The sequence below is a fragment of the Rhinolophus ferrumequinum genome, chromosome 22 (genome assembly GCF_004115265.2).
Source record: "Rhinolophus ferrumequinum isolate MPI-CBG mRhiFer1 chromosome 22, mRhiFer1_v1.p, whole genome shotgun sequence".
In the NCBI taxonomy this organism is placed as follows: Eukaryota; Metazoa; Chordata; class Mammalia; order Chiroptera; family Rhinolophidae; genus Rhinolophus; species Rhinolophus ferrumequinum.
Window position 1 is genome coordinate 50,220,089 of NC_046305.1, and position 24,352 is coordinate 50,244,440.

The window sequence follows — 24,352 nt, forward strand, 5'->3', positions numbered from 1 at the left end:
TACTTCTTTTCTACTTCATTTGAGTGTTGCGGGTTTCCTCACTGGGTCATGGATCTAAGCATAACTCCAGAGGTTTCCAGTGCCTGCAAGGTCCTTAATGTTAATAATTCAAACCCTCCCCACTCGTCAAAGATCACTTCAAATCCCATCTCCTCAACCACCTCTTATTACTTAGTATTTCTTGAGTTCTCATCCACCATCTTCCCACCTGAATTCTCAGTCCCGTAGAATTTAGTGAAGAATTCCACGCTCATCCCTCCTTCATGTGAATCAGTTTTGTCTCCCTACCAGCTGGTAAACTTGCTGAGGGCAGAAACGGTATCTGATGCTTCTGAGCCCTCTTTCAGTGGAGTGAATACATTGCCTTTACTCCAATCCAAGCATCTGTAAAGAGCTTCAACATAGGCAACAGAGGAGGATGTGAAGAATTCATAGTTTTAATAACAGATTAGTTAGGGCTGGGGATGGTAGTTTCTTTCCTGTCTGTACCATTCTCCAAAGGCAGAGAGAGTCCCTCCACCTAAGACCTGGATAATCCCCACTGCATTTCTGACGTGAGAGAGCAGACCACATCTTACCCACATATATTCATCAAATAGACTCTTTTCCAGAATCATTTCCTCCTCTTTCCGCCTTCCAAGAGAAAAATCTCATTAGATTGAGTTTCTTACAGGTAACAGTCGTGTCTTCCTCTTTCAGTTCTTTCCCCTTAAAAGTCTCCATCCTTCAGTTTTCTGCTGATCATCAGGGGACCCCCATAACCTCTAAGCTTCTAGGGGTGCGCTCAGGAGTAGATGGACTGGAACAATTTGCTTATTATAAAGGGGCCTGGGGAAAGTGGTGGAGAATCCCTACAGAGGTCTGGAATGCAGAAACCTTCTCCAGAATCCTTATTCTGTGATCATTTCACCCTGGACTGCAGCCTTACCTGACTCTGGAAACATGTCATTGTTTCATGTGTCTCCTAGTCCCTACTGATTCCTTCAGTGATTCTTTATGTTCTTCCCTGCCAATCTCTGCCCCCAAATCATTTCCAAATGGGCTTGGCCTAATTATTGAATGCAAAGCCACAGAACAAAGAGCCCAGAAAGGAGTGGGGCTGGGAGGGTCGCTGAGGAAAGAGGAACCCCGGCATCTGAGGGGAAGAGATGCAGGTTTTCTAAGTCTGGCAGGAAGGCTCGGGCATCCCCCAGAGCTGCCTGTGCTGCCACCGTAAAGTTGGGGTCACCAGAGATTAAAACATCAAAGACACAGGAATGAAAGTAAGCGTCTTCGACTGGCAGCCCTTCCTTGCACAGCTGTCTGGCAGTGTCAACCGTTATAGCTCCCCGACGATTGCGCTCTGAGCGAGAGAGTCGCTGGCTTGGGGGGCACCCCCCAACACAGAGCTGCAGGTCCTGCTCAGCCGAGAAGGCCCTGGCCACATCCTCCGCTACCTTGATGGAGAAGGAGAGCTGCCCAGCTGTCTGCCGAACGATTATGGTTGTGCCAATATAGGCAGCGCGGATCTCCACGTGGCTCCCGGGGTTAGCAGTTCGAATGGACAAGCTCGAGCCCCCAGGGCGGGCACCTCCATTGACAGAACCATCTTCAAAGGCTGCAGGAAGATTGTCCACCTCTGCCTGGTAGACCTTCTGATCGATGCATTCCTGCATATTCTTAAATATGATGGTGAGCTGTGAAGGCAAGAGGGAAAGCAGTTCATTGTGGGCTCAGGGCATCCTGCCCCCACCCCTCCCCCAGTCAGGGGTCTGATTCCCGCAGAGATGCCAGGCCCAGCATGGCCCTCACTCCGGGATCCCTTGTTCTCTTTAATGTAGCATTGCCTCACCCGTGCTCAACCCCCTCTCTCCTTTTTGGCCTCCCGCTGAGCCACTCCCACAGGAGAAGGAAAAGGTTCCCTTCTGGAACGCCAACCCAGGGCTCCTCAGCTCTCCCCCCCTAACTTTCTGTTCAGTGTTTTCTGAATTTGAGTGCAGTTCCCACCAAGGGAAAGTGATTTGCAAGAGCAAGTGTTCGGTAGGAGGGAGTGGTTCCCGATGTGGGAGTGGTTGAGGAAGAAGCATTGCTGAAGAGCAGTGGGGGTGGGCGGGAGGGGTACCGTGGGGGCACCACGAGAGGGCCTGGGGGAGCACGAGTCCTGACCTTCCGGGTGGTGGTGGCGTTGGCCCCCGACGCCACGGGGGAGCTGGTGGCCTGGACAAAAAGGAAGTCATTATCCAGCAGGGGCCAAGCTCCTTGGACACGGCAGGTGTGAAAGTGGTGATGGAAGCTGCGCACATGGGGGTCCCCGAAGGAGGCGCAATGCAAGAAGCCCGGGGGGCGACCGTGCAGCCGGGAGAACCGGCCTTCATAGTCACAGGGGTCCGGGGCGGGGGGCCCGGAGGAGCGGACCGGGCCGCTGCCTGGAAGGGCAGGGCCCCGGGGCGGGGGCGGCGCCGTGGGGCCCTGGCGGGAGCAGCTGTGCTGGATCATCAGGTCTTCGATGCCGTGCACTGCCGAGTGGAAGGCGAGGTCCCCGCGGCAGGTGCGCGCCGTGCGCCGAGTGCAGAGCGCGTAGGAGCGGAGGGCTCGACACAGGCCGCCCGAGCCCATCCCTGCCCCCCGGCCGCCGCCGCCTCCTTCTCCTCCCAGCGCTCCTGGGGAGCTCCCACCTCTGAGGCTCAGGGTGGACGATACATACTCAGCGTTGCAGCGGAGGATCTTGCATTGAGAATTAGCTGAGGGTAGGAGGGAGAGGATGGTGAGACGGTCCCCCCAGGACCCTGCTCTCCCTCCTCTCATCAGGGGGTTCCATCCGTTCCTGGAACCCCTGAAGGTCTGCCCGTCCCCACTCCCCAGCTCCCTAGTCCTGTCTTCATTCAGTTTTGCTGCAAGTGTGTAAACCCGCTGGATCTCCTGTCCCTGGCCATCAAGGTCTTTCCTAGTGGCCTTCCCCAAATTGAATGGGAAATAGTATGTTCCTGTTTGAGGGTGGTGCACGTGAGCCCGCAGCAGCACCCGTCTCTTAATTGACACACGCCGCCCCTCCACACAGCCTCCCCCGGAGCATCCCAAACCCTTCCTTAGCCCGGCCTTACCATGTCCACAGAGCAGCAGCAGGAGAGTGAGAGCGCCTAGAGTTGGGGGACTGCCATGGGGGAACCGCGGACTAGGGGACTGGCCTGGCTCCCCCATACCTATCCAGCCAGGTTCCCCCGGGCTCCAGTTCTTTCCAGCTGATGGCCCTCCTACCTAGTGAATTTTGACCCGCCGACCTGTAAGTGACTGAAAAAAGAAATTTGGCTGGGCATGGGGAAAGAGGAGAGGTGAAGATTGTTCAGGATGATGTGAAGAGAATCTGGAAAGATCAGGAAGAGGATAAACAGACTGGAGGTTAAGCAGACTGTAAGTGTGGCTGTTAAGCCTCTATGCCCTGTTCTTGTGGCCACTTTCAGGTCCCTTATGCAATACCCCTAGGTGGGGGTGGAAGGAACGTTGAGTGGACTGGAGGGGCAGAGTCCACTGTATTGCCCCATTCTGAGCTACCAAACAGCAGAAATATCAAAAAAGGAGGAATCATGGGGATCGAGCAGATCGCAGTCATCCCAGTGGGTTTCCCAATAGAATAAAGATCTGGAAATACTTCAGAAACATACCTCTTATTTGCTCCTCCCCATCAGGAGGGGACACCTACCAGGGATCATTCATTTCTTTTTTTCATGTGTCAGAATGTTCAGCAAGAAGGAGTAAGGGTGGAATAGCCATTTCCTCAGTATTCAAATGAAAAGGGAACCAATCTCTTTCATCTAAGCTAGAGAGCTGCAATTAGAAGTCCCCCTCTCTCGTGGAATAATGGGATGCAACCCAAGCCTGCAGTTCTTGAATATTTCAAACCTGACCGAAGAATCACTCTTTCCATTAATCTTCCCTTTGAAAATTTGGACGTTCTCAGGCTTTGGATGAGGACAGAGCTTGGGGAGGGGCCAGCTCACTCCTGCCAGCTTCCTTAGGGTAAGGAAATGAGGGGGGAGCAGTCATGCCGGAGGGAGAATACGACGGCAGGACTAGAGTTGTGGGGGGAAATCATTTACAACAAGGAGTGGCCCCCACCCTCAGAGGAAAGCGGAGGGCACTGCTAAGCAGAGGCAAGGTAGAGTATCAGTGACTAATCATCTGAGGCTAAATTTGGCCTTGGTGAGAAAACCACAGACTAGGGGATGTGGGAAACTCCTCCGAAAGAAGGACACTTCATCAGAAGTCTTGAGGTAACAAGATGAGAAGAGAGCTAAGACTGCCAGAGGAGAGGTGGAGGATTAAACTTCAAATGGGCAGAGGCCCGAGGCCAGAAAGAAAGGAGACAGGAGGAGAAATGGAGATTGGGGCACCTTAGCATGGAAGAGATCCTAGCTTTTGGACCAGAGACATCCAGGTAGATGTTGCAATTTTATGAAAGTCTTAACTTCAAACCAAAAGCTTACTAAAGGAATTGCAAGTTCATTTTGACTTACTGTTTCCAGAGGTCACACATTACTCTGATATCCAGTTCTCCAGCCATGACTGCCTATTCTGTTAGTCATCTCCAGTCAGGGGATCCCCGTCTTTCTCCATGTCTCCCCCAGGTCTCCAAACCGGCTGCAATCTCAGTGAGGTCAGGGAGCCAGAGAAGGTCTGGTGTGGGGGGGAAGGGGGAGTATATGGCTGGCAGGAGCACTGGACAGCTGAGTGGGGGAGGGAGGTGGCTACTGAGTTGACTGTTTTAAAAATAGCTAAGTCCAAAATTCCAGGAGTGTTGGTGGGGGTAGGGTGTGGGAGTGGGGAGGATGGGAGGATTAGAGAGAATATGAAGTATAAGGTGCCACGGGGCGGGGAGGGGACAGAAATAGGACAGGCAAGTCGGAGATCTCATTCCAACTTGTATGAGACTAGTCATTGCCTACTCCAGGCAGCCCTCCAGCATGGTCAATAGTGAGCTCCCGGCCTTTAAAAATTAGAGTGGGCAATTTGTATGCCTTTCGTTCACCGCTGTCATTCTTACTATATTGAATATGCATTTAGTTTCTATGGAGTATAGCTAGGAGGTAGCTGACTTTAAATACGATTGATACTGTGTTTCCCTGAAAAGAAGACCTAGTCGGACAATCAGTTCTAATGCATCTTTTGGAGCAAACATTAATAAAAGACCCCATCTTATTTTAGTATAATATAAGATCGGGTCTTCTATTAATGTTTGCTCCAAAAGACGCATTAGAGCTGATTATCCAGCTAGGTCTTATTTTCAGGGAAACACGGTAGCAGAGGTATAGTTCGCAGCCCTTCCCCCATCTTTGCCGAATATTGCAGAACGACTGAAAAAGCCAGCTGTCCAAAGAAGAAATCTGAGCTCTAAGTTGTTTAAGATGAGGGTTTGTTTCAGTCCACCAGCTCAGGTCCTGGCAGCTGTCTATCCCCCGACTGCCTCCATTTCATTCCCTCCTTCTCACCAACACACACACACACACACACACACACACACACACACACACCCCTTCTGAGTGGTTAGGAGCGAGGGTAGGGGGAGACTAACAGAGGCAAAGAGGTGGAGAAGGAATGGGGATATAATTTTCTGAAGGTTGTTAAGTCACAGGGGAGTGGACTTGGTGAGATAAACTGAGAGAAAACGAGACTCAGAAAGATGATTTTGTGAAGTAACACATTCTTGTGACCTTTTAATATACTGAACCCAAAGAATTCAGCCATGTCATATTTTTGCAGCCATAGGCATCTGGGATCATCTCTTAGTACCTGCCAAGTGAAATTAACACAAGGGCTGATTTCATAAAGTGTCACTAAGGCCTCTGCATTAATTGACTCTACATTTAATTCAGAATCTGGAGGCCCACACAAGTCCCTTCTTTTTATTATACATACATATCTGACAAATGTAGTTTTTCTCTCAAACACATGAGGCCGTATCATAAGGCTTTTATCACAAAAATGTAAAATGCCCCCAAGTCCAACTATTTAAGTGACTTCAAAACACAATAATTAGACCATGTCATCCCAAGTGAGATATACCCTAAGGACAAAAAGAAATGTGAAAATATTTTAAAGTAGTCACATTGTTGGTGGCAGTGTTGGTATTATTATTCTGAAACTATTGTAGATGTGTTGTGGGGTAAAATGAATGAGTGTTAATATTAGTGTCTTTGTGAACTAGGATTTTTGGTGTATAATAAAGAGATACAGACTTATGGGTGATGAAAGTAGGTAAAAACTCTGTAATTCTGAATTTAAATTGGAAATATAACTTGGAGCTCATGGTGTTTTTATCCTAACGCATTTCCCAACTTTATCCTAAAAAGGTCTAAAAATAATAACTCAGTAGCAATGAACACGCCTAGTGTTCAGACTGAGCTATCTAAACACTATTTCCCACTAAAAGGAACTCCTTGGAGAAATGACTAACTTCAGGTATGGGACAGGAATTGTCCAAGATAAGCAAGGAAGCTTTCAACGGACTGTTAAAATGGTATTAAAAGGACTCAGAAGCTTTTAGAATAATTTCCACTGGCCAAACATGGGCAATTTGAGTGTCAAAATGGACACTATCAGCAACATATTTGATATGTTTAAATCTGTGAGTTCACAGTGATACTTAAAAATACAAATTTATTAGTCACTGTTGGAGAATGCTAGGAGATCAACTCATTATTTTGAAAACTGCTAGTAATTGGAAAGAATCAAGCATTGATCCTGTTTTTTCTCTGTGAGAACTCAAGATGAGGGGGAAATTTCTCTTGATAGAAAATTTCCAGCAAATGAATGAAGAAGGAATGGCATAATTAGAATATCAACATTCTTGTAACTTCTACTGAATTAATGATTCTAGGCAATGGTCAACAATGGCTGTTGTCCATCACAAGAGAAGCAACAAACATTACGTCCTGCTGGTCATAGGTGGAGTAAACAATTCGACCTATGAGGTACCCTTGTAAAGAAACCCTTCAGTCTGAATCTGATCAAGCTCTAGTCTAGAGCTAACTACTAATTTACAGGAAATACAGGAGACATCAAATGATGCAAATCCATACTGTGGGAATACTCTAGAGCACAAATGTCCTGGGTTCTTCAACAGACCAGGGTTCTTGTTTCCCCGAAAATAAGACCTAGCCGGACCATCAGCTCTTATGCGTCTTTTGGAGGAAAAATTAATATAAGACCCGGTCTTATAGTAAAATTAGACTGGGTCTTATATTAACACGGTAAATTGGAAGAAAGAAAAAAGATGGAGAGGGAACCTCTCCTAGCCACTGGATCACCGGGGAACCACCTTTTACTGTGGCTAGCAGTAAGAGCAAGGTAGACATTTGCTAAATCGACCTTGAGTACTCAGTCAATACTTAGCTCAGAGTTGTAATAGAACCACAGGCAAACAGATTCTGCTCTTCCAGCTCCAAGAGTATTTCACATTGACTTTGAAGTAATTCTATTCTGACCATCAAGTAGTTCCATTACAGTGTGTGCCTTCATAGATTTTGTTCTGTTTATTTGGTTTATGTTTATTTCTATCTTGAGGTCTTGCAGAGGGAAAAACTCTCTATTAACTATTTGGGTAGAACTCAATTCCGTCGTGTTGCCGTGTTTTCCAGAGTGGCTGTACCATTTTATGGTCCCACGAGCAATATATGAATGATCTGGCTTCTCTGTATTATTCTCACCAGCATTTGATGTTGTCATTATTTTTCTAGCCATTCTGATAGGTATGTAATGACATTTAATTGTGGCTTCAATTTGTATTTCCCTAATGGCTAATGATGCTGAATGTCTGTTCATGTGCTTATTTATTTATATATCCTCTGAAGTGAAATGTCCCTTCATGTATTCTGACCATTCCTTATTGGGTTGTTTTATTACTGTTGAGTCTGAGAGTTCTTTATATATTATTCTAGATAGTACTCCTTCCTAAGATGTGTGGTTTCCACATGTTTTCTCCCAATCACTAGCTTGTCTTTTCATCCTCATAATGGTCTTTGGCAGAGCAAATGTGTTTTAATTTTGATGAAGTCTATTTTATAAGTTTTTCCTTTTACAGACAATGTTTTTGATGTTAAATCTTTGTCTAGCTCTAGATCATGAAGAGTTTTTTCCTAAAAGTTTTACGCTTCACGTTTAAGTTGGTGATCCACTTTGAGTTAGTTTTTATGTAAGCTCTGAGACTTAGGGAGGGTTTTTTTGTTTGTTTGCCTATGGATGTCCAAGTTCTACAGCAATGTGTATTGAAAAAGCTATTCTTCCTCCATTGAATTACTTTTTGTACTTTTGTAAAAAAAAAAAAAATCAGTTGCACATATTTGTGTAGGTCTACTGCTGGGTCCTTTGTTATGTTTCATTGATCTGTGTATTTATCCTTCTGCCACTACCACACCATCTTGACAGGTGTAGCCTTTTAATAAGTCTTGGGTAAAATCCTGAGTAAAACAGATAAGCTGATCCCTCTCACTTAATTCTTCTTTTTCAAAATTTGTTTTAGCTATTCTAGTTCCTTTGCTTTCCATATAACTTTCGGAATAATTTTGTCTACATCTGAAAAAAAAAATCTTTCTAGGATTTCCGCTTTACTAATTTTTTTTATTGTGGTAAAATACACATAACATAAATTTCACAATTTTAACCATTTTAAAGTGTACAATTCAATGGCATTTAGTACATTCAAAATGTGAAATCATCACCAATATCTAGTTCCAGAACATTTTCATTGCCCTAAAGGAAAACCCTGTACTCATTATGCAGTCACACCCAGACCTCTGGCAATGACCAATCTGCTTTCTGTCTTAATGGATTTGTCCATTCTGCACATTTTATACAAATGAAATCATATAATAAGTGACCTTTGTGTCTGGCTTCTTTCATTATTCATCATAATGCTTTTGATATCATCCAAGTTGTAGCATGTCAACACTTTATTCATTCTTATGTCCAAAAGATATGCCATTGCATGTATATATTACAATTTATTTAACCGTCCATTCCTTGATGGACATTTGGGTTGTTTCTACCTTCTAGATATTGTGAATAGCATGTGTTACGAATGTGCATGTACACCTATTTGTTTGAGTACCTGTTTTCAGTTCTTTGGAATAAATACGTACGTACGGGTGAAATTATTGGATTGTGTTCTATGTGTAACTTATCAAGGAGCTGCCTGACTGTTCTCGACTGCAGCTGCAACATTTTACATTCCCACCAGCAATGTACAAGGGCTCTAATTTCTCATTCTCACTAACATTGTTATTTTCCATTTAAAAAAATTACAGCCATCCTGGAAAATGCGAAGTGGTATCTTATTGTGGTATTGATTTGCATATCCTTAATGACTAATGACATTGAGCCTCTTTTCATGTGCTTGCTGGTCATTTGAATATCTTCTTTGGAGAAATTCTATTCAAATCATTTACTCATTTTTAAATTGAATTGCTTGTCTTTTTGTTCTTGAGTTGTATCCCCTTCATTCTAGAAGGATATTTTTGCTGATATAGGAATCTGGGTTGACAGTCTTTTCTTTCAGCACTTGAAAAATTTTGTGCCACTTCTTTTGGCCTCCATGTTTCTGATACGAAATCTGCTGTCATTCAAATTGTTTTTCCCCCCACAGATAAGGTGTCATTTTTCACTGCTTTCAAGATTTTTTTCTTTGTTTTTAGCTTTCAGCAATTTGATGATGATGTGTCTTGGCATGAATTTATTTGGGTTTATCCTCTTTGGGGTTTCCACAGCTTCTTGAATCTGTAGGTTTATCCCTCTTGCAAATTTGGGGGAGTTGTCAGCCTTACTTTTTATAGTCTTTTTTCAATCCTATTCTTTTTATCTTCTCCTGGGAATCCAATGACACAAGTATTAGATCTTTTGTTATAATCCCACAAGTCCTTGTCACTTGGCTCTTTTCTTTCCATTCTGTTTCATCTGTTGTTCAGATCAAGTAATTTCTGTTGTTCTGTCTTCTAGTTCACTGAGTCTTTCTTCTGTCCCCTCCATTCTGATGTTGAGCCCATCCATTGAGGTTGGTTTTTGTTTTTTAATTTTTTAGTTCTAAAATTTCCAGTTTGTTTTTCTTTGTAGCTTCTATTTCTTTGCTGAAACTTTTAATTTATTTGCTGGGCCAGTGTATTTTTTCATTTGTCTCAAGCATGTTTGTAATTGCTTGTTGATACATTTTTATGATGACTGCTTTAAAATCTTTGTCAGATAATTTTTAACATCTCTTTCATATAGGTATTGTCTGTTTTCATCCAGTTTGAGATATTTTTTATTCTTGGTATGCTGAGTGCTTTTTAATTAAAACCTGAGCAGTTTGTGCTCTGGATCATATTTAAAAGTTGAGGTTTAGTTGGCTTTCTCTGGTACTACTAGGCAGAGGAAATGTGTGTGTTGGGGGCGGGGAAGGGAGTGCCAGGTAGATGTAGGTGTCCAGGTTCCCTATTTGGCCTCCATTTACACCTGAGGAGAGGGGTTCCTCATTACTGCTGGGCAGAGTAGGAATTCCAGCTCCCCACTAGGCCTTCATTGATACCAGCCTGTCTGAGAGAGATGAGTGCCTCTTTAGTGCTCCCTACATGGCCTCCACTGACTGGGGAATGGGGGTGGCCTTGTTATCATCAGGTGTTGGTAAAAGTACTGACTCTCTACTAATTTTCCCTGGATACAAATCCAGCAGGGAAGGGGAGAAACATCTCTTTATAGGCCTGGTGAGGGTGAAGTCTAGGCACCCCATTCAGTTTTTGCTGGTGTGGGTAGGGGTGAGCCACAGTTTTTTCTGTGGTGTTTGGCTGGAGTAGAGTGGTTATTATCTAAAAGTTTTCAGTTTTGCTAGGGTGCCTATTTCCTGGTCCTTTGGCTAGAGAGAGCAGGCTTTTGTTGTTGGTTGTTTTATTTGTTTCTTTCTTTTTTCTTTTTTTTTTTTGCTGCACCCATTGGCATTTCCAGGCTTCTGGTTTCGTCAGCTCCAAGTTTGGGATGTATGAGGCAAAAAACAAACAAACAGAAAAACAACCCCAGGAAATCACCACTGTGTGGTTCCTTGAGTTCTGAAGCCCTTAGCTGGTCTTCCTCTTTCTCTCCATCTTTCAGAGTCCCTTATGTTTATTTCATATGGAGTGTCCAGAGTTTTTCATTGTATTACCATGTTTCTCCAAATATAAGCCCTAACCAGAAAAATAAGCCCTAGCGTGATTTTTCAGGATGACGTCCCCTAAACATAAGCCCTAATGTGTCTTTTGGAGCAAAAATTAATATAAGACCTGGTCTTATTTTCGGGGAAACATGGTAGTAGGAGGACTAGAGAAAAGTGTATATCTAATCAATCTTCCCTGATCTTTTTCCTTTTATTCATTTGTTTATTTTGTTTTCCACTAGATTGTGAGCTCTTTTAAGTATATTTTTGTATCTTCAGTACCTAGTCTGGCACATAATCTGTAAATGCTTGAAAAACGGAAAAAATAAAACAGATGGTGGAATAAAATGAATGAATCACACTCCTCCCTCATCCATTTTTAGGTGTGCAGTGCCAGGAAGAGGAGGCTTAAATCCCATCCTGAATGATGAGGTTACTCCTGGTGCTTTGATGTTGAAAGGTGGTCTAGCTCCCAGAGTTCCTTCTTAGGTTCTCATGTGTTACCAAAAATTACCAGCAGGTGGCAGATCAATCGATGAAAATGAACTTGACCACAACTTATTTCTGACATGGAGAAATAAATTCTGTTACCTTGTACACAGCCTGGGTACAATTCCAAGATGCCACTCTGAAGGTTATGCATTTTTTTTTTTTTGGCGGGGGCTACAGGTAGCTGTCCAGTGGGAACAGAACTGGAGTAAGAGGAGGTGCGTTCTCTTAGGCTCCTTGGTGACATGTAACAACAGGATAACTTGGTTTTTGTGAAAATAAATGTCTAGCATTTAGTTACTCTTTTCCCTAATTTTTGGCATTTAAACCCATAGGAAGGTGAAGATTGGATGACTTGAGGATTACTGTTTTTCCTAAACAAAATTTTAACATTGATACTTTAAAAGCAAAACAAAACAACAAAAAACTCCCACAAAGACCCCATAATCTTACCACCCATTTTTTGCCTATCAGACCCTGCTGATATGTACACATCATTGATGATTTAATTTTGAATTCTCTTTTTCATTTATTATCAAAAGTATTTTCTGATGTTAAGGTGGGGGGGTGTTGCTGTTAAAAATTTCTATTCGAACTCGAGCAAAGAGTTAATCACAGTGCAGTCATCTGACCAAACAAGACCTTAATGGAGGCTTTTGATTATTTGTTTCATTTTTGTTTTTCTTAACTTTTTATTTTTTAAAATTTCAAACCTACAGAAAAGCTGAAAGGATAGACTAATGAACACTTAATTAGTTCTTTATTGATCTTCCTTCTCCTAGATTCATAGCTAACATTTTTCCACATCTGCATTCTTTTCTCTCTCATATGAAGTTAATTTGCATACATTGATGGGTTTGGTTTTAAAAGTTCCTTCATTCCCTAGACTACATGCCTACTTGCACCCCAGTTTTCTTTTTCTTCCTCCTCACTCCCTCTCTTCCTTCTTGTTTAAAACATTTAAAGCTCCCAAACCCTGCCCATCAGTGAGTTGTACTCGGATCCTGCTGACCACCAAGCATCCGTAGGATGAGCAACTTCACTTGTCTGTAATACCGCTTTGGCCAACAGAATTTGGTCTAAATTCACAGCAGATGGAAAAAAGCTGGTGTGAGACCTGGTTCTCCTAGTGTCACTCACACAACAGCCTTTATATTCCTTAAGGAAAAGTTCCTGGTCAATTGTCAAAGCCCCAACTGGAGACCTTTATTTTCCTGCTGATCACAATTCAGGGAATCACTGCAACTACGTGAAGTTGAGAGCTTCCTTTCTCAGTCTCTTGCTCTTTTCTCCGAACATTCGTCTCTAGTTGTGGGGACTGATCATGTGTACACGGTCCTCCCTCAGCTCTGGGAGTCAGGCCTAGCAGTTCTCTCACGCGGTTTCTACTCCAAAAAAGAAATAGGAGGAAGTAGTTTCGACATGGGGAAGGCCCAAGTATTACCAAAAAAAAAAAAAAAAAGAAAAAAAGAAAAAAAAACAACCTCAGAAACCTACCTAATTGAAATAATATTAATAAGAGTGAATGGAAACACAGAATTCGGACTATATACACTCTATCAGACAGCATTACCAGCGTCCCTGGTGGTCTAGTGGTTAGGATTCGGCGCTCTCACCGCCGCGGCCCGGGTTCGATTCCCGGTCAGGGAACAACACTTTTATTCTTTACTATAGAATTCCTTTTAAATGATTAGTATTGTTTTTCGTAATTATGATGTCGTTACTATTTTATGCAAATGGAAGTACCTGCATAAATACGTATATATTTAAATATGTTCCTCCCCTTGCATAAATGATATCAAACCTATACACTCTTTTCTGCACTTTTCCTTTTTCACTTAACGATGTATTTATTTTAGAACTGAATCCAGGTTAGACATAACGAACTTCCTCATTCTGTCTCATGGCACTAGTATTCCATTGTATGAATATTCCATAATTAATCAAACCAGCTTCCTATTGATGGACACTTGGGTTCTTTATAAACCTTTGTGATTATAAACAATGCTGCTAAATAACCTTGCATATATGTCATTTTGCATGTGTGAGAAATACATGTGAGAAATTGAAATGGTGGTTCAAAAGGTATGTGCATTTGTGGATAGTGCCTGTATGCCTTCCTCAGAGGTCAGACCAATTTACGTTCCCACCAGCAATGGACAATGTCAAAAATCATTTAAAAAAAACTCATGTAGGTTTTCATCAAAATTGATTTATTCAATTGTATTTCTGGACTTGTAGGCCCCCACCCCCTAAAATTCTGGTTTTATAGATAACACTTAGAGGAACATTGTGTAGATACATCTTTGTGTGTATCCTTAGATATTTTCTTACGATAAAGTCTTTGAAGTGGAATTACTACTTCATATTAATGGATTAAAGAATTAAATGCAAGAACTAAAACAAAAGCTACAAAAAAAGGATTAGTTACCTTAATATTGGGCCAGAGAAGACTTTTCCAAGATAAAAAAGCAAACACAGAAATCATAAAGGATAAAACTGACAGATCAGAGCACATAAAAACAGGAAACTTCTGCTTATTTAAAAATCCTATAAATAATATGAAAAGACAAATGATAAACTGGTATAATCAGTAATATAAATGTAATTATATTAACAAATACCCAATAGAAAAAATAGACAAAGCATAGGCCTTAGTGTCAAAACTAATACAAATAACTGGTAAAGGTATGAAAAATGATCAACTTCAATAGTAATAGAATATATGAATATTAAATGGTACTCCATATTTTTATCTTGCATTTTTGTAACGATGAAAAGAATGACGATATCCAGTTGACTGATGTAATTTGGTAATACTTCATCGAATAGTGAAAATTGGTGATCTCTCTCCACCCAGTAATTTTGTAATATGTATCTAAAGGTTAAAAATGTGCATATGTTTTCAACTGCAACTTTACCAGTATGCATTTGTCCTAAGAAAACATTCTCAAATGCGTAACCACAAGTGTACAGAAATAACTCACGCAGTAGTAGAGCCTTAATTCTTCCCCTGGGTTTCAGAGGTCCCCTTCAAACGATAGACTAGAATTGACTTTCCTTAAACCTGTGAAATAAGAAACTACCACAGAATTTTCATTATGATTATAAGAGAAATTCTAGAGCTTCTTTTCCTCTTTCTTCTTTGGCTCTGTGTTGAAAATTCCTCTTAACATGAATCTCAAAATAGGAAAGAAATTGTGGGACCAAAAGTTGACGAGCTAGTCCTCATAAGAAATCAAACCGACGATGCTTGTTGTGTGCGTTGGTGGTATAGTGGTGAGCATAGCTGCCTTCCAAGCAGTTGACCCGGGTTCGATTCCCGGCCAACGCATCCTCAACCTTTTGCTTTTCTCCCAAGTTGAGTAGACCCCCCAAAAAGGGTCTTTGACCACCCTGTGCGTCCTCGCGAGAATCTCTCCCGAGAGTGATTCTTCAGGGTTTTTTGTAGCTGCACCCCCAAGCCAAGTCCGTCTGCTGAGTTCGTCCGCTGGCCTCGCACCAGTTTATGATAATTGTCTTTTTGGGGGTCTTTAAGGAAGTTTCTGAAATAGAGGATTGTCAGGTTTGTTTTACTTAATTCTCGGAGGCAAAGTTTCTGATTTACTGAGTCAGAGTAAGGTTGTAAGCCCAAGCGCCCGCGTTGCCGAGACAGAGCTCGCGGAGTTACTTGCCGCAGTTCGGGAAGCAAGAAAAAATAGAGTGGCCATCACCCCCTTCCGCGGCTCACCAGCTCCACTTATTTTCCGGTTCCAGCATTCCGGGGACAGATGTCTCAATTCCAGAGTCCAAGCTGGAGATGTAAATAGGGAAATCCTCCGGGGCGGGGGGTGGGAGGGTGGTGTTGATTCTTTGGAGGGGATGGAGAGAAGATAGATACATGAGGAGGGGCGATTGGGGACGCTGTCCCCCGGCCGCAGCCTCTGTTCTCAGGCCTCAGTCAGGACCTGGGCGCGCCGCCGCCCAGCAGAGGGGGTGATGCTGGCGCCGGCACCGCGGGATTCAGGGGCTCAGAACCAGATTCAGGCGTCGGGGGTTGGAGATTGCAGAATGGAAACGTTTGTATGGGATTTTGACCTAAACGGATCTCTCGAACTGAACAGGCAAAATAGCAGCGCAAAGTATGTACTTGTCTCAAAAGGCATTAAATCCAGCCCCAGTCCGCCGCTTTCCGGGTGGCGCGCCGTGATCGTATAGTGGTTAGTACTCTGCGTTGTGGCCGCAGCAACCTCGGTTCGAATCCGAGTCACGGCACATGGTTGTAGCTGGCTTTGGCGGCTCTGTATTTTAACTTTTTAAGAGTGGAAAACGTTTATAATTCCGCTTTTGCGCGAGGCAGCGTCCCAGAAGTGCAGCCAATGCAGTAGGTGAATAATTGTCTCCACTCAGCTCACGGCGCGGCTCGCCGACCTAAGGGAACTTAACCAGTCCTGGCGAGAGTGTTCAGGGCGGGATCCCGAGCCTTGGAGCGGCGACCCAGGCTGCAGAGTCAGGTACCTTCGGCTTCACCTGAGCGGAGCAGGGACTCCCTCGCTCAGCGCCTCTTGCACAGGTTGGAGAAAGGAACGCTTAGGGGCGGGGAGACCTCCCGCGAGCCCGTGCGCCTGAGGCTCTGAATCCTGTCCGCGTTTACATCGGCGGTACTTTTGCATGTAATGAATATGGTATTTAAAAATTCTAGTATTTAAAACCAAACTCGTGCCCCAGATGAATAGCGAATTGGATCTGTTTTCCACAGTGTCGTGTCAACACCCCCGGGTCGTCAAGATTAGGAGAGAAAAGGGGCATCGGGTGGAGAAGAAGGAAGCAGGGGCTGCGTGCAGCCCCAAGGTTCCGGAGCACTAGTCCCGGCGCCGCTCCGAGTCGCGCGGCTGTCTGCGCCTCTTATCCCGGTTCCCTTGCGCTGTTTCGCCGCCTCCTCAGGACTGCGGGTCCCAGATGCCAAGTTCTTCTCAAAGTGACCGGGTCCAAAAAAATTGGCGGAAACATCGAGACGTTGGGACCACTGACCCTGCTTCTATCTCAAGCCCGCCTGGCTCTGCGCAGCCCCATTACTCTGTCAAAACTTCGGGTTCCTTGGTGGTAAAGGCTGGTGTTGCGTCTACAAAATTCTGGATCCTGGGATTTCTTTCACACTAGTCAGTGTACATCGTGACTACACATCCGGGCCCTTAAAAGAAGGTATACCAATATAAGAAGGGCCCTCCCAGCGGCGCCCGGCTAGCTCAGTCGGTAGAGCATGAGACTCTTAATCTCAGGGTCGTGGGTTCGAGCCCCACGTTGGGCGCAGTTCGTTTTTTTCTTCCGATCTGTGTTGACTGAATTTCCGACAGACATCAGCTGCTTTCTTAACTAGCCTTTGTGGTCACTATTGGTTTAAACTTCTGTAAATGATTTCAGGAACTGCCTCTCTTCGCCCCAAATTCAACAAAAAAGAGTAATCCGGGCCAGGGATTCGAGCAATTCAGGTCCTTGAGACTGCGGGACCATGACCCAAGATATATGTTGAACTCATCTAAAAACTACCTTCACAAGAACATCTAGACTGATAAAATTAACCGTCACAATTGGGAAAACAGTGGAATGGGAAGTGTGTGTGTGTGGAGTGGTAATTGTAGGGGAGTATGTATGTGAAAGAGATAAATTGCCTAAAACTAGAAAATCAAGAATTAACAATATTTATTTACAGAGATGGAAGTAAATAGCTAGTCATTGAATAAAAGAATTTAAAGTAGTTACCTTTAGGAAGCAGGAAATCAGAGAGGGAGTCAGGGAACTGTTCATTACAGTTCATTACAAGTGTGTTTGACTGTCTAACCTATGTGCACATATAAGTTTGATAACAAATAAATACTAAATAAGATAAGGTTTTGTATGTTGTAGTTTTTCAAGTAGTTTACCAATTTGTTCTCTTTCGAATTTCCTATCGGGAATGGCTCTGCTGTTCCCAGGTGATCTTGTACATATTCACACAGCCCACACAGGCAAAGGCTTGAACTGAAGCTATTCTGAATCTTACTACAAGTCAGAGGGCCTTGTGATCGTCCCAGAACATGACAGGAGGAGTCTTATGAAGAGCTGCCACAAGAAAATCAGATCCATTATCTAACATCTCAATCTGAGGAAAATGTTACAAGTATCCTCCTTCCGATTTTTATTTGGCTCAGGATCCACCATGAAGGTCCCACTCCGTAGAGTTTGTTCTGGGTTCTTGTTCAGCAGGACAAGCCTGGGCTCTCTGTCACGGGAACATTGGGGACAGAGAGCGCCTCTACAGTCTGCTGACTCCAACCTTGTGAACCCCAACCTTGTGAACCCCTTCCCCAGAATCCCCAGGGATCCAGAGAACAAAGGAGACCATGACAGCACCAGCCCCTCACCTACAAGAGGCAGAGCAATGTGTGGGACCAACAAGCAATACATTCCCCAAGCAAAGTGATGGGTTTGTACTGCTATTACATGCCAGGTAGGGTTGCCAAAGAAGTGTTCTCTTAGAATGTGTGAATGTGACTAGGTGCAACTTCTTTGCAGGGCAGTCAGGAATTAGCAAAATTAGAAATGCATACATGCTCTGATCAGGTAAATTCACTTCCAAATCGATTTTAGGGAAGTGATAAGGATATTTGTATAAAAATGTTCTTAAGGAATTATTGTAACAATAAACATTAGATCCAATGTCATGACAATTTATTGAGGAATGTTTAAATAAATAATGGGCCATCCATACCACGAAAGGATATGCAGTTGTTTAAAAGGACGAGGTAAATAATGAAAATAGTGATGAGATACCATTGAAAAGAATTATAGTACCTAATATTTAATGAGTAGTCAAATGCTTTATGTGTCAATTTCATTAAAGTTTATCATGAGGGAAGTACTCCTATTTGCCCCCTTTTATAGAAGAAGAACTTGAGGCACAGAAAATTCAATAACTGGGTCAAAAATCACATCGTGGGAAAAAAAAATTTCCACCCATAACTTGAAGCTTCAACACAAGTGAAGACTGGGGTTTTGTTCCCAATTCTTGGGAAGTTCAGGTTTTAGAATGTGCAGTTGTAAAAACCCAGCTTCAGGAAGTGAGGGAATCTGCGCATTGGCTCTGAGATGTAAGCTCTGAAGCCCGAGACACTGCTCCCTTGAAAAAAATACCTTTGCTGAAAAATTCCTTCTCTTAGGCACCTTTTTTTAACTTGAGTCTTGGGACAGCATAATTTGGAGTCTGATTTAAAGCGGACAGAGGTCCAGAGGACTCCAAGGGTAAGGTCACTCAGAGATTAGTATCTACAATTGCAAATAGGAAGGACTTCGAGGAAGTAAAAGGGACCGTCCCTGGGTGGGCTCGAACCACCAACCTTTCGGTTAACAGCCGAACGCGCTAACCGATTGCGCCACAGAGACACAAAGAACTGCCTTCTCAAATTCCTTCCCTGATCCCATAAATTTCTTTCCAACCCCTGGCTGGGGACATCTTCATTCTAATACTCTAGAAGTCGGGGTCGCGGGAGACGCCGAAACTAAGAGTCGTGTCGTTGAGCATGTTTGGACATTGATACCTGGCGGGAGAGTCAGCTGGGGGATCCACGGCCTCTCCGCCGGCTCTTCGCCGCCTCAGTTGCCGGGCCCCAGGTGACAACGGCAGCCTCTCCCGCTGAAGTCATTCATCTCCCTTTCTTAACTTCGCTTCACCCGTCGCGCCAACAGTGGGTCCCCGCAGGACCTGGCGGGCGCAGGTGGAAAGGACACCAACAGCCTGTGTCTCCCCCCCACCCCCCGCCGGGCTTGGATGCCTCTAGGACTCCAGCCGGCAGTACCTGGGATTTGCTAGCGATGAAGCCCGCACCCGCACCCCCTTTCCCCGAGGAGGGTCTGGCTCTCAAATGCTCGAGGAAGGATGCATTCCTAGGGAAACTAAGAGCTTTTTAGTTCTACGAGGAACCCCGAAATGCGAAAACCAGAAAGGTTTTTCCAAGGCAGACACGCTTTTTATTCCCGGAGCTGATTGAGAGCACAGCAAAGGTCCCGACTTTGGATACGTGCGCGCTGGGACCGAACTGAGCTCCCTACCCTAGACCGTGACGCAGCCTCTGTCTGGGATCGTCGGTCCTCGGGGTGGCGGGCGGGTGGGTGGGGGTGGGGTGGGGGCGGGTGTTGAACAGGGAAAGCTGCAGCAGAGAAGCGGGGAGTGGGGGCTGGTGAGGGGCAGGGAGAGCGAGCGAGCGCTCTAGCCACTAAAGAAAAAGGCCAACAGAAACCCTAAAATGCCAGTTTTGTTAAGTAACTCGATCCCCGCCCCTTGCCGTCTTTTTGTGTGCCACCGCTCCGACCGTGAGCGTGTACGGTGTATGCTTTCGAGGCCGAAACACGATGTTTCTCGCTTGGTTAAAGACGGCAACGCCTTGAGATGTCACCCCTTAAACCTGGCGACTTCCCGAGCCCAAACCTCCGAGCAGGTGGGCGAGGCACCTGCGATCCTCGCGGTGGGGACGCACAATCCCGGCGTACCGCAGGAGGGGAGGAAAGGCTGCAAAGCATCTTCCAGGGGGACCCTGACTCCGCCCCAGCCCTCCCGGGGCGTGCCTTGCAGGGGAATGTTGAAGAAAGTGACAAGAGCATATAGTTTGTACCATATAGATGTGCTATTGGAGGCAACTGTAAGAGATACTACGTAATAAAGGATTGTACAGAGCAGAACGTCAGAGGAAATTAATGTCACTACTGGAGCAAACTGAGTAACGCTGTTTACTAAGAGTAGGACGATGAAAACTGTGCCTGTAATTCCACATAAATAGAGCTGAAGGTCCCCTATAGCTTTATAGCCACGTGCGGGCTGCCAGCAGCGTGCATTCTGATATTTTTTACCCCAATAATAAATTTAGCTAGTACCCTATCCATATGCATGTTCCTTTAAGTCTAGATTTCTCATTTCCCCAACAGCCCCGAGAGAAGAGGCGAGAACGCGCAGGGCTGAGGTACAGAAAGTGCATTTGGCGCCCTATGAACTTTCGCTTGTGCCTAAAGACCCCGGAGAAAAGCACCCACGATTGTCGTGGAAAGTTGGAAAACTCCAGTTACAGGACCAAGGAGGTGGATCCGTGGGAAGTCTTGGTGGGACCTCTTGGGATGGACTGAAAGAGATCCTTTTCTCCTGAACGTCCGAGGTTCCGTCTGGGAGGAAATGGGCACTAAGAGAGCCCATTCTAAAAGGTCCGACCTCACTCCGGCGCAGCAGTTTCAGTTCACCACTCGGGTCTCTGCTTGAATTCAGAAGTAGGAGGATCACAGGCCTGGACCGTGATTTAGTGCTGATCAGGAGGCCCGGGCGGGAGCAAACTCTGTACAAATCTTTTTTCCTCATCAGCAATGCACCAAGTCTGCTTTCTGTCTGGGCTCAGATAATTTACATTTGGGCAACTGACCCCAAGCTACAAGAGGGAAAAGCTCACCCTCTTCGGGTCATCCAAAACTCAGTTTCCAGAGCGCAAGACTCCTAATTTCAAAGTTTTGAGCGTGTGACCCAGCGGCCACTGCGTTTTATTAGGTTTTCTTTGGATTGGGTACCCGCGGTGGCCACGAAGGGGCGCGTAGTCCTTCCTTTTGGAGCTGGCCCACGGACCACTACTTTTTCTGTTTGGATAGTAAAGAATAATAATGTCCAGTAGTTTCAATTTCTTTGAGACTGGCAGAACCCAGGGTTTCTTGTTTTTGTCCACGTCAACTCTAGGGTCCGCTGGGGTACAGGCCTGCAAGGTGGGTTGGGATAAGCTCAGCCACCCAGTTTGAGTACTAGCTACCTCATTCTCCCTGCCATCAGACTGTGGTAGCCTCCGGATTTGAAATTAATGAATTTATCTTGTAACTTTCAATGTTCTATATTATTAAAAGCCTTATTCCGAGGATGAGCGCCACTGTTTTCTATGAAAGTCAAGAGAGGGCCTGAGAGAAGTGCAGGGAGAGAAAACTGAAAAAGCATGAGGAGGTTTGCCTTGGGGGTGGGAAGGATGGGTGGGCTGGTGTCCAGGGAACTGGCTAGCAATGGTGGTAAGGGTTCGTGGAAGAAAGACATCAAGCAAGGCGGCTGACACTCAAGGAAAAAGTCTGAGAAAAGATTAGTGAGAAAGACCGCCCAATTGCAGCCTCTGGACAAGGTAGGCAGGTGAGCATCTGGTCTGGCTCCTCGCAGGACTTCCTGTCACACGTTTCTGGGAGTGTCGCAGGGAATTCTGTCAAGACTCACATCTGACTGCGACTCTGAGCCGCTTGGCCCACGTGTGCAGCATCTCCCAGGCACCTAGATAGAGCTGCTGTCTACTGCACAAGATGTACGTGGTGTGTTTCCGCGTGAACTTTCGTGGGCCCAATGGCCCTCTGCATGCTCTCATGGAGTTTCCCGTGTGTAGAAGCAATGTGACTTGCGCCGTGCGGACAAATCTCGGGTATTACCTCAGACGAAACAATGCAAGAATACTCTGTGAAAACTTCCCAAACACGATTAACAAAACAGAGCAGTAAACACTTGCCATGTAGCGAATCTGTCTTTTCAAACCTCAAGATCAGGGGAGAGCGCGAACGCAGTCCCCCACTACCACAAATTATGCAGTCGAGTTTCCCACATTTGGGGAAATCGCAGGGGTCAGCACATCCGGAGTGCAATGGATAAGCCTCGCCCTGGGAAAACCACCTTCGTGATCATGGTATCTCCCCTGCCAGGTAAGTATGAGTTGGACACCTTCTGCCCCACCACAGCCTCATACCCTTACACTGTTCACGCACGGTCACTTTGCTCCCCGCACCCCGGAGCCTCCCTAGCCCTTCCGCACAGCTAGGACACGCACTTTCAAGGAACAGTCCGGGACTCGCTCCCACAGCACGGGAGATCGTGCCGTGTTCAAGCAGCAGATGCCGAAACAGCAGCCCCTGCGCTGCTACATCTACATAGGGCACTCCCTACCCGTGGCGTCACCGGAATAGTCCATGCTCGTGGCCCTCGGCTGGCCGGTGGGGGAAGTGACGTCGGCCTCTCCCACCTTCCCTCCCACCCTCTCTGCTCGGGCTTCTTTTCCTTTTTGTCCTGTGCACGATTTTGTCCGAGACTGTTGAAGCCGATGTCTTTCTTGAAACTGCTTGGCCAGGTGGCCTGGTGGCTGGTGTTAGAGAAGAGAGCAGCGATCAAGGGCGGGACGTGGGCTGAAAGGCAAGGCTATTCCGGTGACGCCACGGGTAGGGAGTGCCCTATGTAGATGTAGCAGCGCAGGGGCTGCTGTTTCGGCATCTGCTGCTTGAACACGGCACGATCTCCCGTGCTGTGGGAGCGAGTCCCGGACTGTTCCTTGAAAGTGCGTGTCCTAGCTGTGCGGAAGGGCTAGGGAGGCTCCGGGGTGCGGGGAGCAAAGTGACCGTGCGTGAACAGTGTAAGGGTATGAGGCTGTGGTGGGGCAGAAGGTATCCAACTCATACTTACCTGGCAGGGGAGATACCATGATCACGAAGGTGGTTTTCCCAGGGCGAGGCTTATCCATTGCACTCCGGATGTGCTGACCCCTGCGATTTCCCCAAATGTGGGAAACTCGACTGCATAATTTGTGGTAGTGGGGGACTGCGTTCGCGCTCTCCCCTGATCTTGAGGTTTGAAAAGACAGATTCGCTACATGGCAAGTGTTTACTGCTCTGTTTTGTTAATCGTGTTTGGGAAGTTTTCACAGAGTATTCTTGCATTGTTTCGTCTGAGGTAATACCCGAGATTTGTCCGCACGGCGCAAGTCACATTGCTTCTACACACGGGAAACTCCATGAGAGCATGCAGAGGGCCATTGGGCCCACGAAAGTTCACGCGGAAACACACCACGTACATCTTGTGCAGTAGACAGCAGCTCTATCTAGGTGCCTGGGAGATGCTGCACACGTGGGCCAAGCGGCTCAGAGTCGCAGTCAGATGTGAGTCTTGACAGAATTCCCTGCGACACTCCCAGAAACGTGTGACAGGAAGTCCTGCGAGGAGCCAGACCAGATGCTCACCTGCCTACCTTGTCCAGAGGCTGCAATTGGGCGGTCTTTCTCACTAATCTTTTCTCAGACTTTTTCCTTGAGTGTCAGCCGCCTTGCTTGATGTCTTTCTTCCACGAACCCTTACCACCATTGCTAGCCAGTTCCCTGGACACCAGCCCACCCATCCTTCCAACCACAAAGCAACCTTTTCATGCTTGTCGCTCCAGTTTCCTCTCCCCGCACCTCTTCTCTAAGGTCCTCCGTATGAGTTTCATAGGCAGGAAACAGTAGCGCGCTCTCAGACTCCAAATTGCACCTGACGTGCATCAGTAGCCTGGCAAAATTAGGAAGTTTCCTTAATATCCCTTCTTAATGGCAGTAGAAATTTTAATAACACCTTTCTTTTTACTGTCAGAAATAACTAGCTTTTTCCTATCTGAAAATGTGGGAATATTGAGCTAGTTTAGAAGAAAACCCCAGGTCCAGTGTTGGCAGTTGTGGGCATTTCCCGGGGTGTGTTCTCTTAACCTCACTTCTGATCCACTATGTCCTGGCAAATAGAATCTGTCCAAACAGAAAAGCAGGAACGCAGGAAGGACTATCGCGACCCCTCGTGGCTATTTTGCAGACGGCACCCCCTAGGTCCGCTCAGCCCCAGAAACTGCTGAGACCCCCGCGGGTCTGGGAGTGGGCGCCAGGATGTGGAAGGGGTGGCACATAAGGGTAAGTCCAAAGAAAACCAACTAAGACACA

At 45.6% G+C, this 24,352-nt stretch overlaps 1 protein-coding gene and 7 non-coding genes across 8 annotated transcripts; 5 read left to right on the forward strand and 3 right to left on the reverse strand.

The window, feature by feature from the left end:
• Nucleotides 1-421: 421 nt before the first annotated feature.
• HJV (hemojuvelin BMP co-receptor) lies at nucleotides 422-4,675 on the reverse strand. The gene is made up of 4 exons (XM_033092817.1): nucleotides 4,491-4,675; nucleotides 3,081-3,267; nucleotides 2,146-2,720; nucleotides 422-1,676 (listed from the first exon to the last, which is right to left on the reverse strand). Exons 2-4 carry the CDS (start codon nucleotides 3,175-3,177, stop codon nucleotides 1,053-1,055), a joined length of 1,296 nt encoding a protein of 431 aa, XP_032948708.1. The 5' UTR covers nucleotides 3,178-3,267; nucleotides 4,491-4,675; the 3' UTR covers nucleotides 422-1,052.
• An 8,520-nt stretch (nucleotides 4,676-13,195) lies between these two features.
• TRNAE-CUC (transfer RNA glutamic acid (anticodon CUC)) lies at nucleotides 13,196-13,267 on the forward strand. The gene has a single exon. It is a non-coding gene; the product is annotated as a tRNA-Glu (tRNA).
• A 1,612-nt stretch (nucleotides 13,268-14,879) lies between these two features.
• TRNAG-UCC (transfer RNA glycine (anticodon UCC)) lies at nucleotides 14,880-14,951 on the forward strand. Its single transcript has one exon. It is a non-coding gene; the product is annotated as a tRNA-Gly (tRNA).
• An 848-nt stretch (nucleotides 14,952-15,799) lies between these two features.
• On the forward strand, nucleotides 15,800-15,871 carry TRNAH-GUG (transfer RNA histidin (anticodon GUG)). The gene has a single exon. It is a non-coding gene; the product is annotated as a tRNA-His (tRNA).
• Nucleotides 15,872-16,831: 960 nt separating this feature from the next.
• TRNAK-CUU (transfer RNA lysine (anticodon CUU)) lies at nucleotides 16,832-16,904 on the forward strand. Its single transcript has one exon. It is a non-coding gene; the product is annotated as a tRNA-Lys (tRNA).
• A 2,037-nt stretch (nucleotides 16,905-18,941) lies between these two features.
• On the reverse strand, nucleotides 18,942-19,015 carry TRNAN-GUU (transfer RNA asparagine (anticodon GUU)). Its single transcript has one exon. It is a non-coding gene; the product is annotated as a tRNA-Asn (tRNA).
• A 3,153-nt stretch (nucleotides 19,016-22,168) lies between these two features.
• On the reverse strand, nucleotides 22,169-22,332 carry LOC117015516 (U1 spliceosomal RNA). The gene has a single exon (XR_004421748.1). It is a non-coding gene; the product is annotated as a U1 spliceosomal RNA (small nuclear RNA).
• A 735-nt stretch (nucleotides 22,333-23,067) lies between these two features.
• LOC117015474 (U1 spliceosomal RNA) lies at nucleotides 23,068-23,231 on the forward strand. Its single transcript, XR_004421716.1, has one exon. It is a non-coding gene; the product is annotated as a U1 spliceosomal RNA (small nuclear RNA).
• Nucleotides 23,232-24,352: the final 1,121 nt, after the last annotated feature.

Coding starts and splice junctions, on each gene's coding strand:
- HJV (XM_033092817.1), bottom strand. CDS start 3,177: ATGGGGGAGCCAGGCCAGTCCCCTAGTCCGCGGTTCCCCCATGGCAGT. Junction 2,721..3,080: donor GCTGCTGCTCTGTGGACATG/GTAAGGCCGGGC, acceptor TCCTACCCTCAG/CTAATTCTCAATGCAAGATC. Junction 1,677..2,145: donor ACGCCACCACCACCCGGAAG/GTCAGGACTCGT, acceptor TTGCCTTCACAG/CTCACCATCATATTTAAGAA.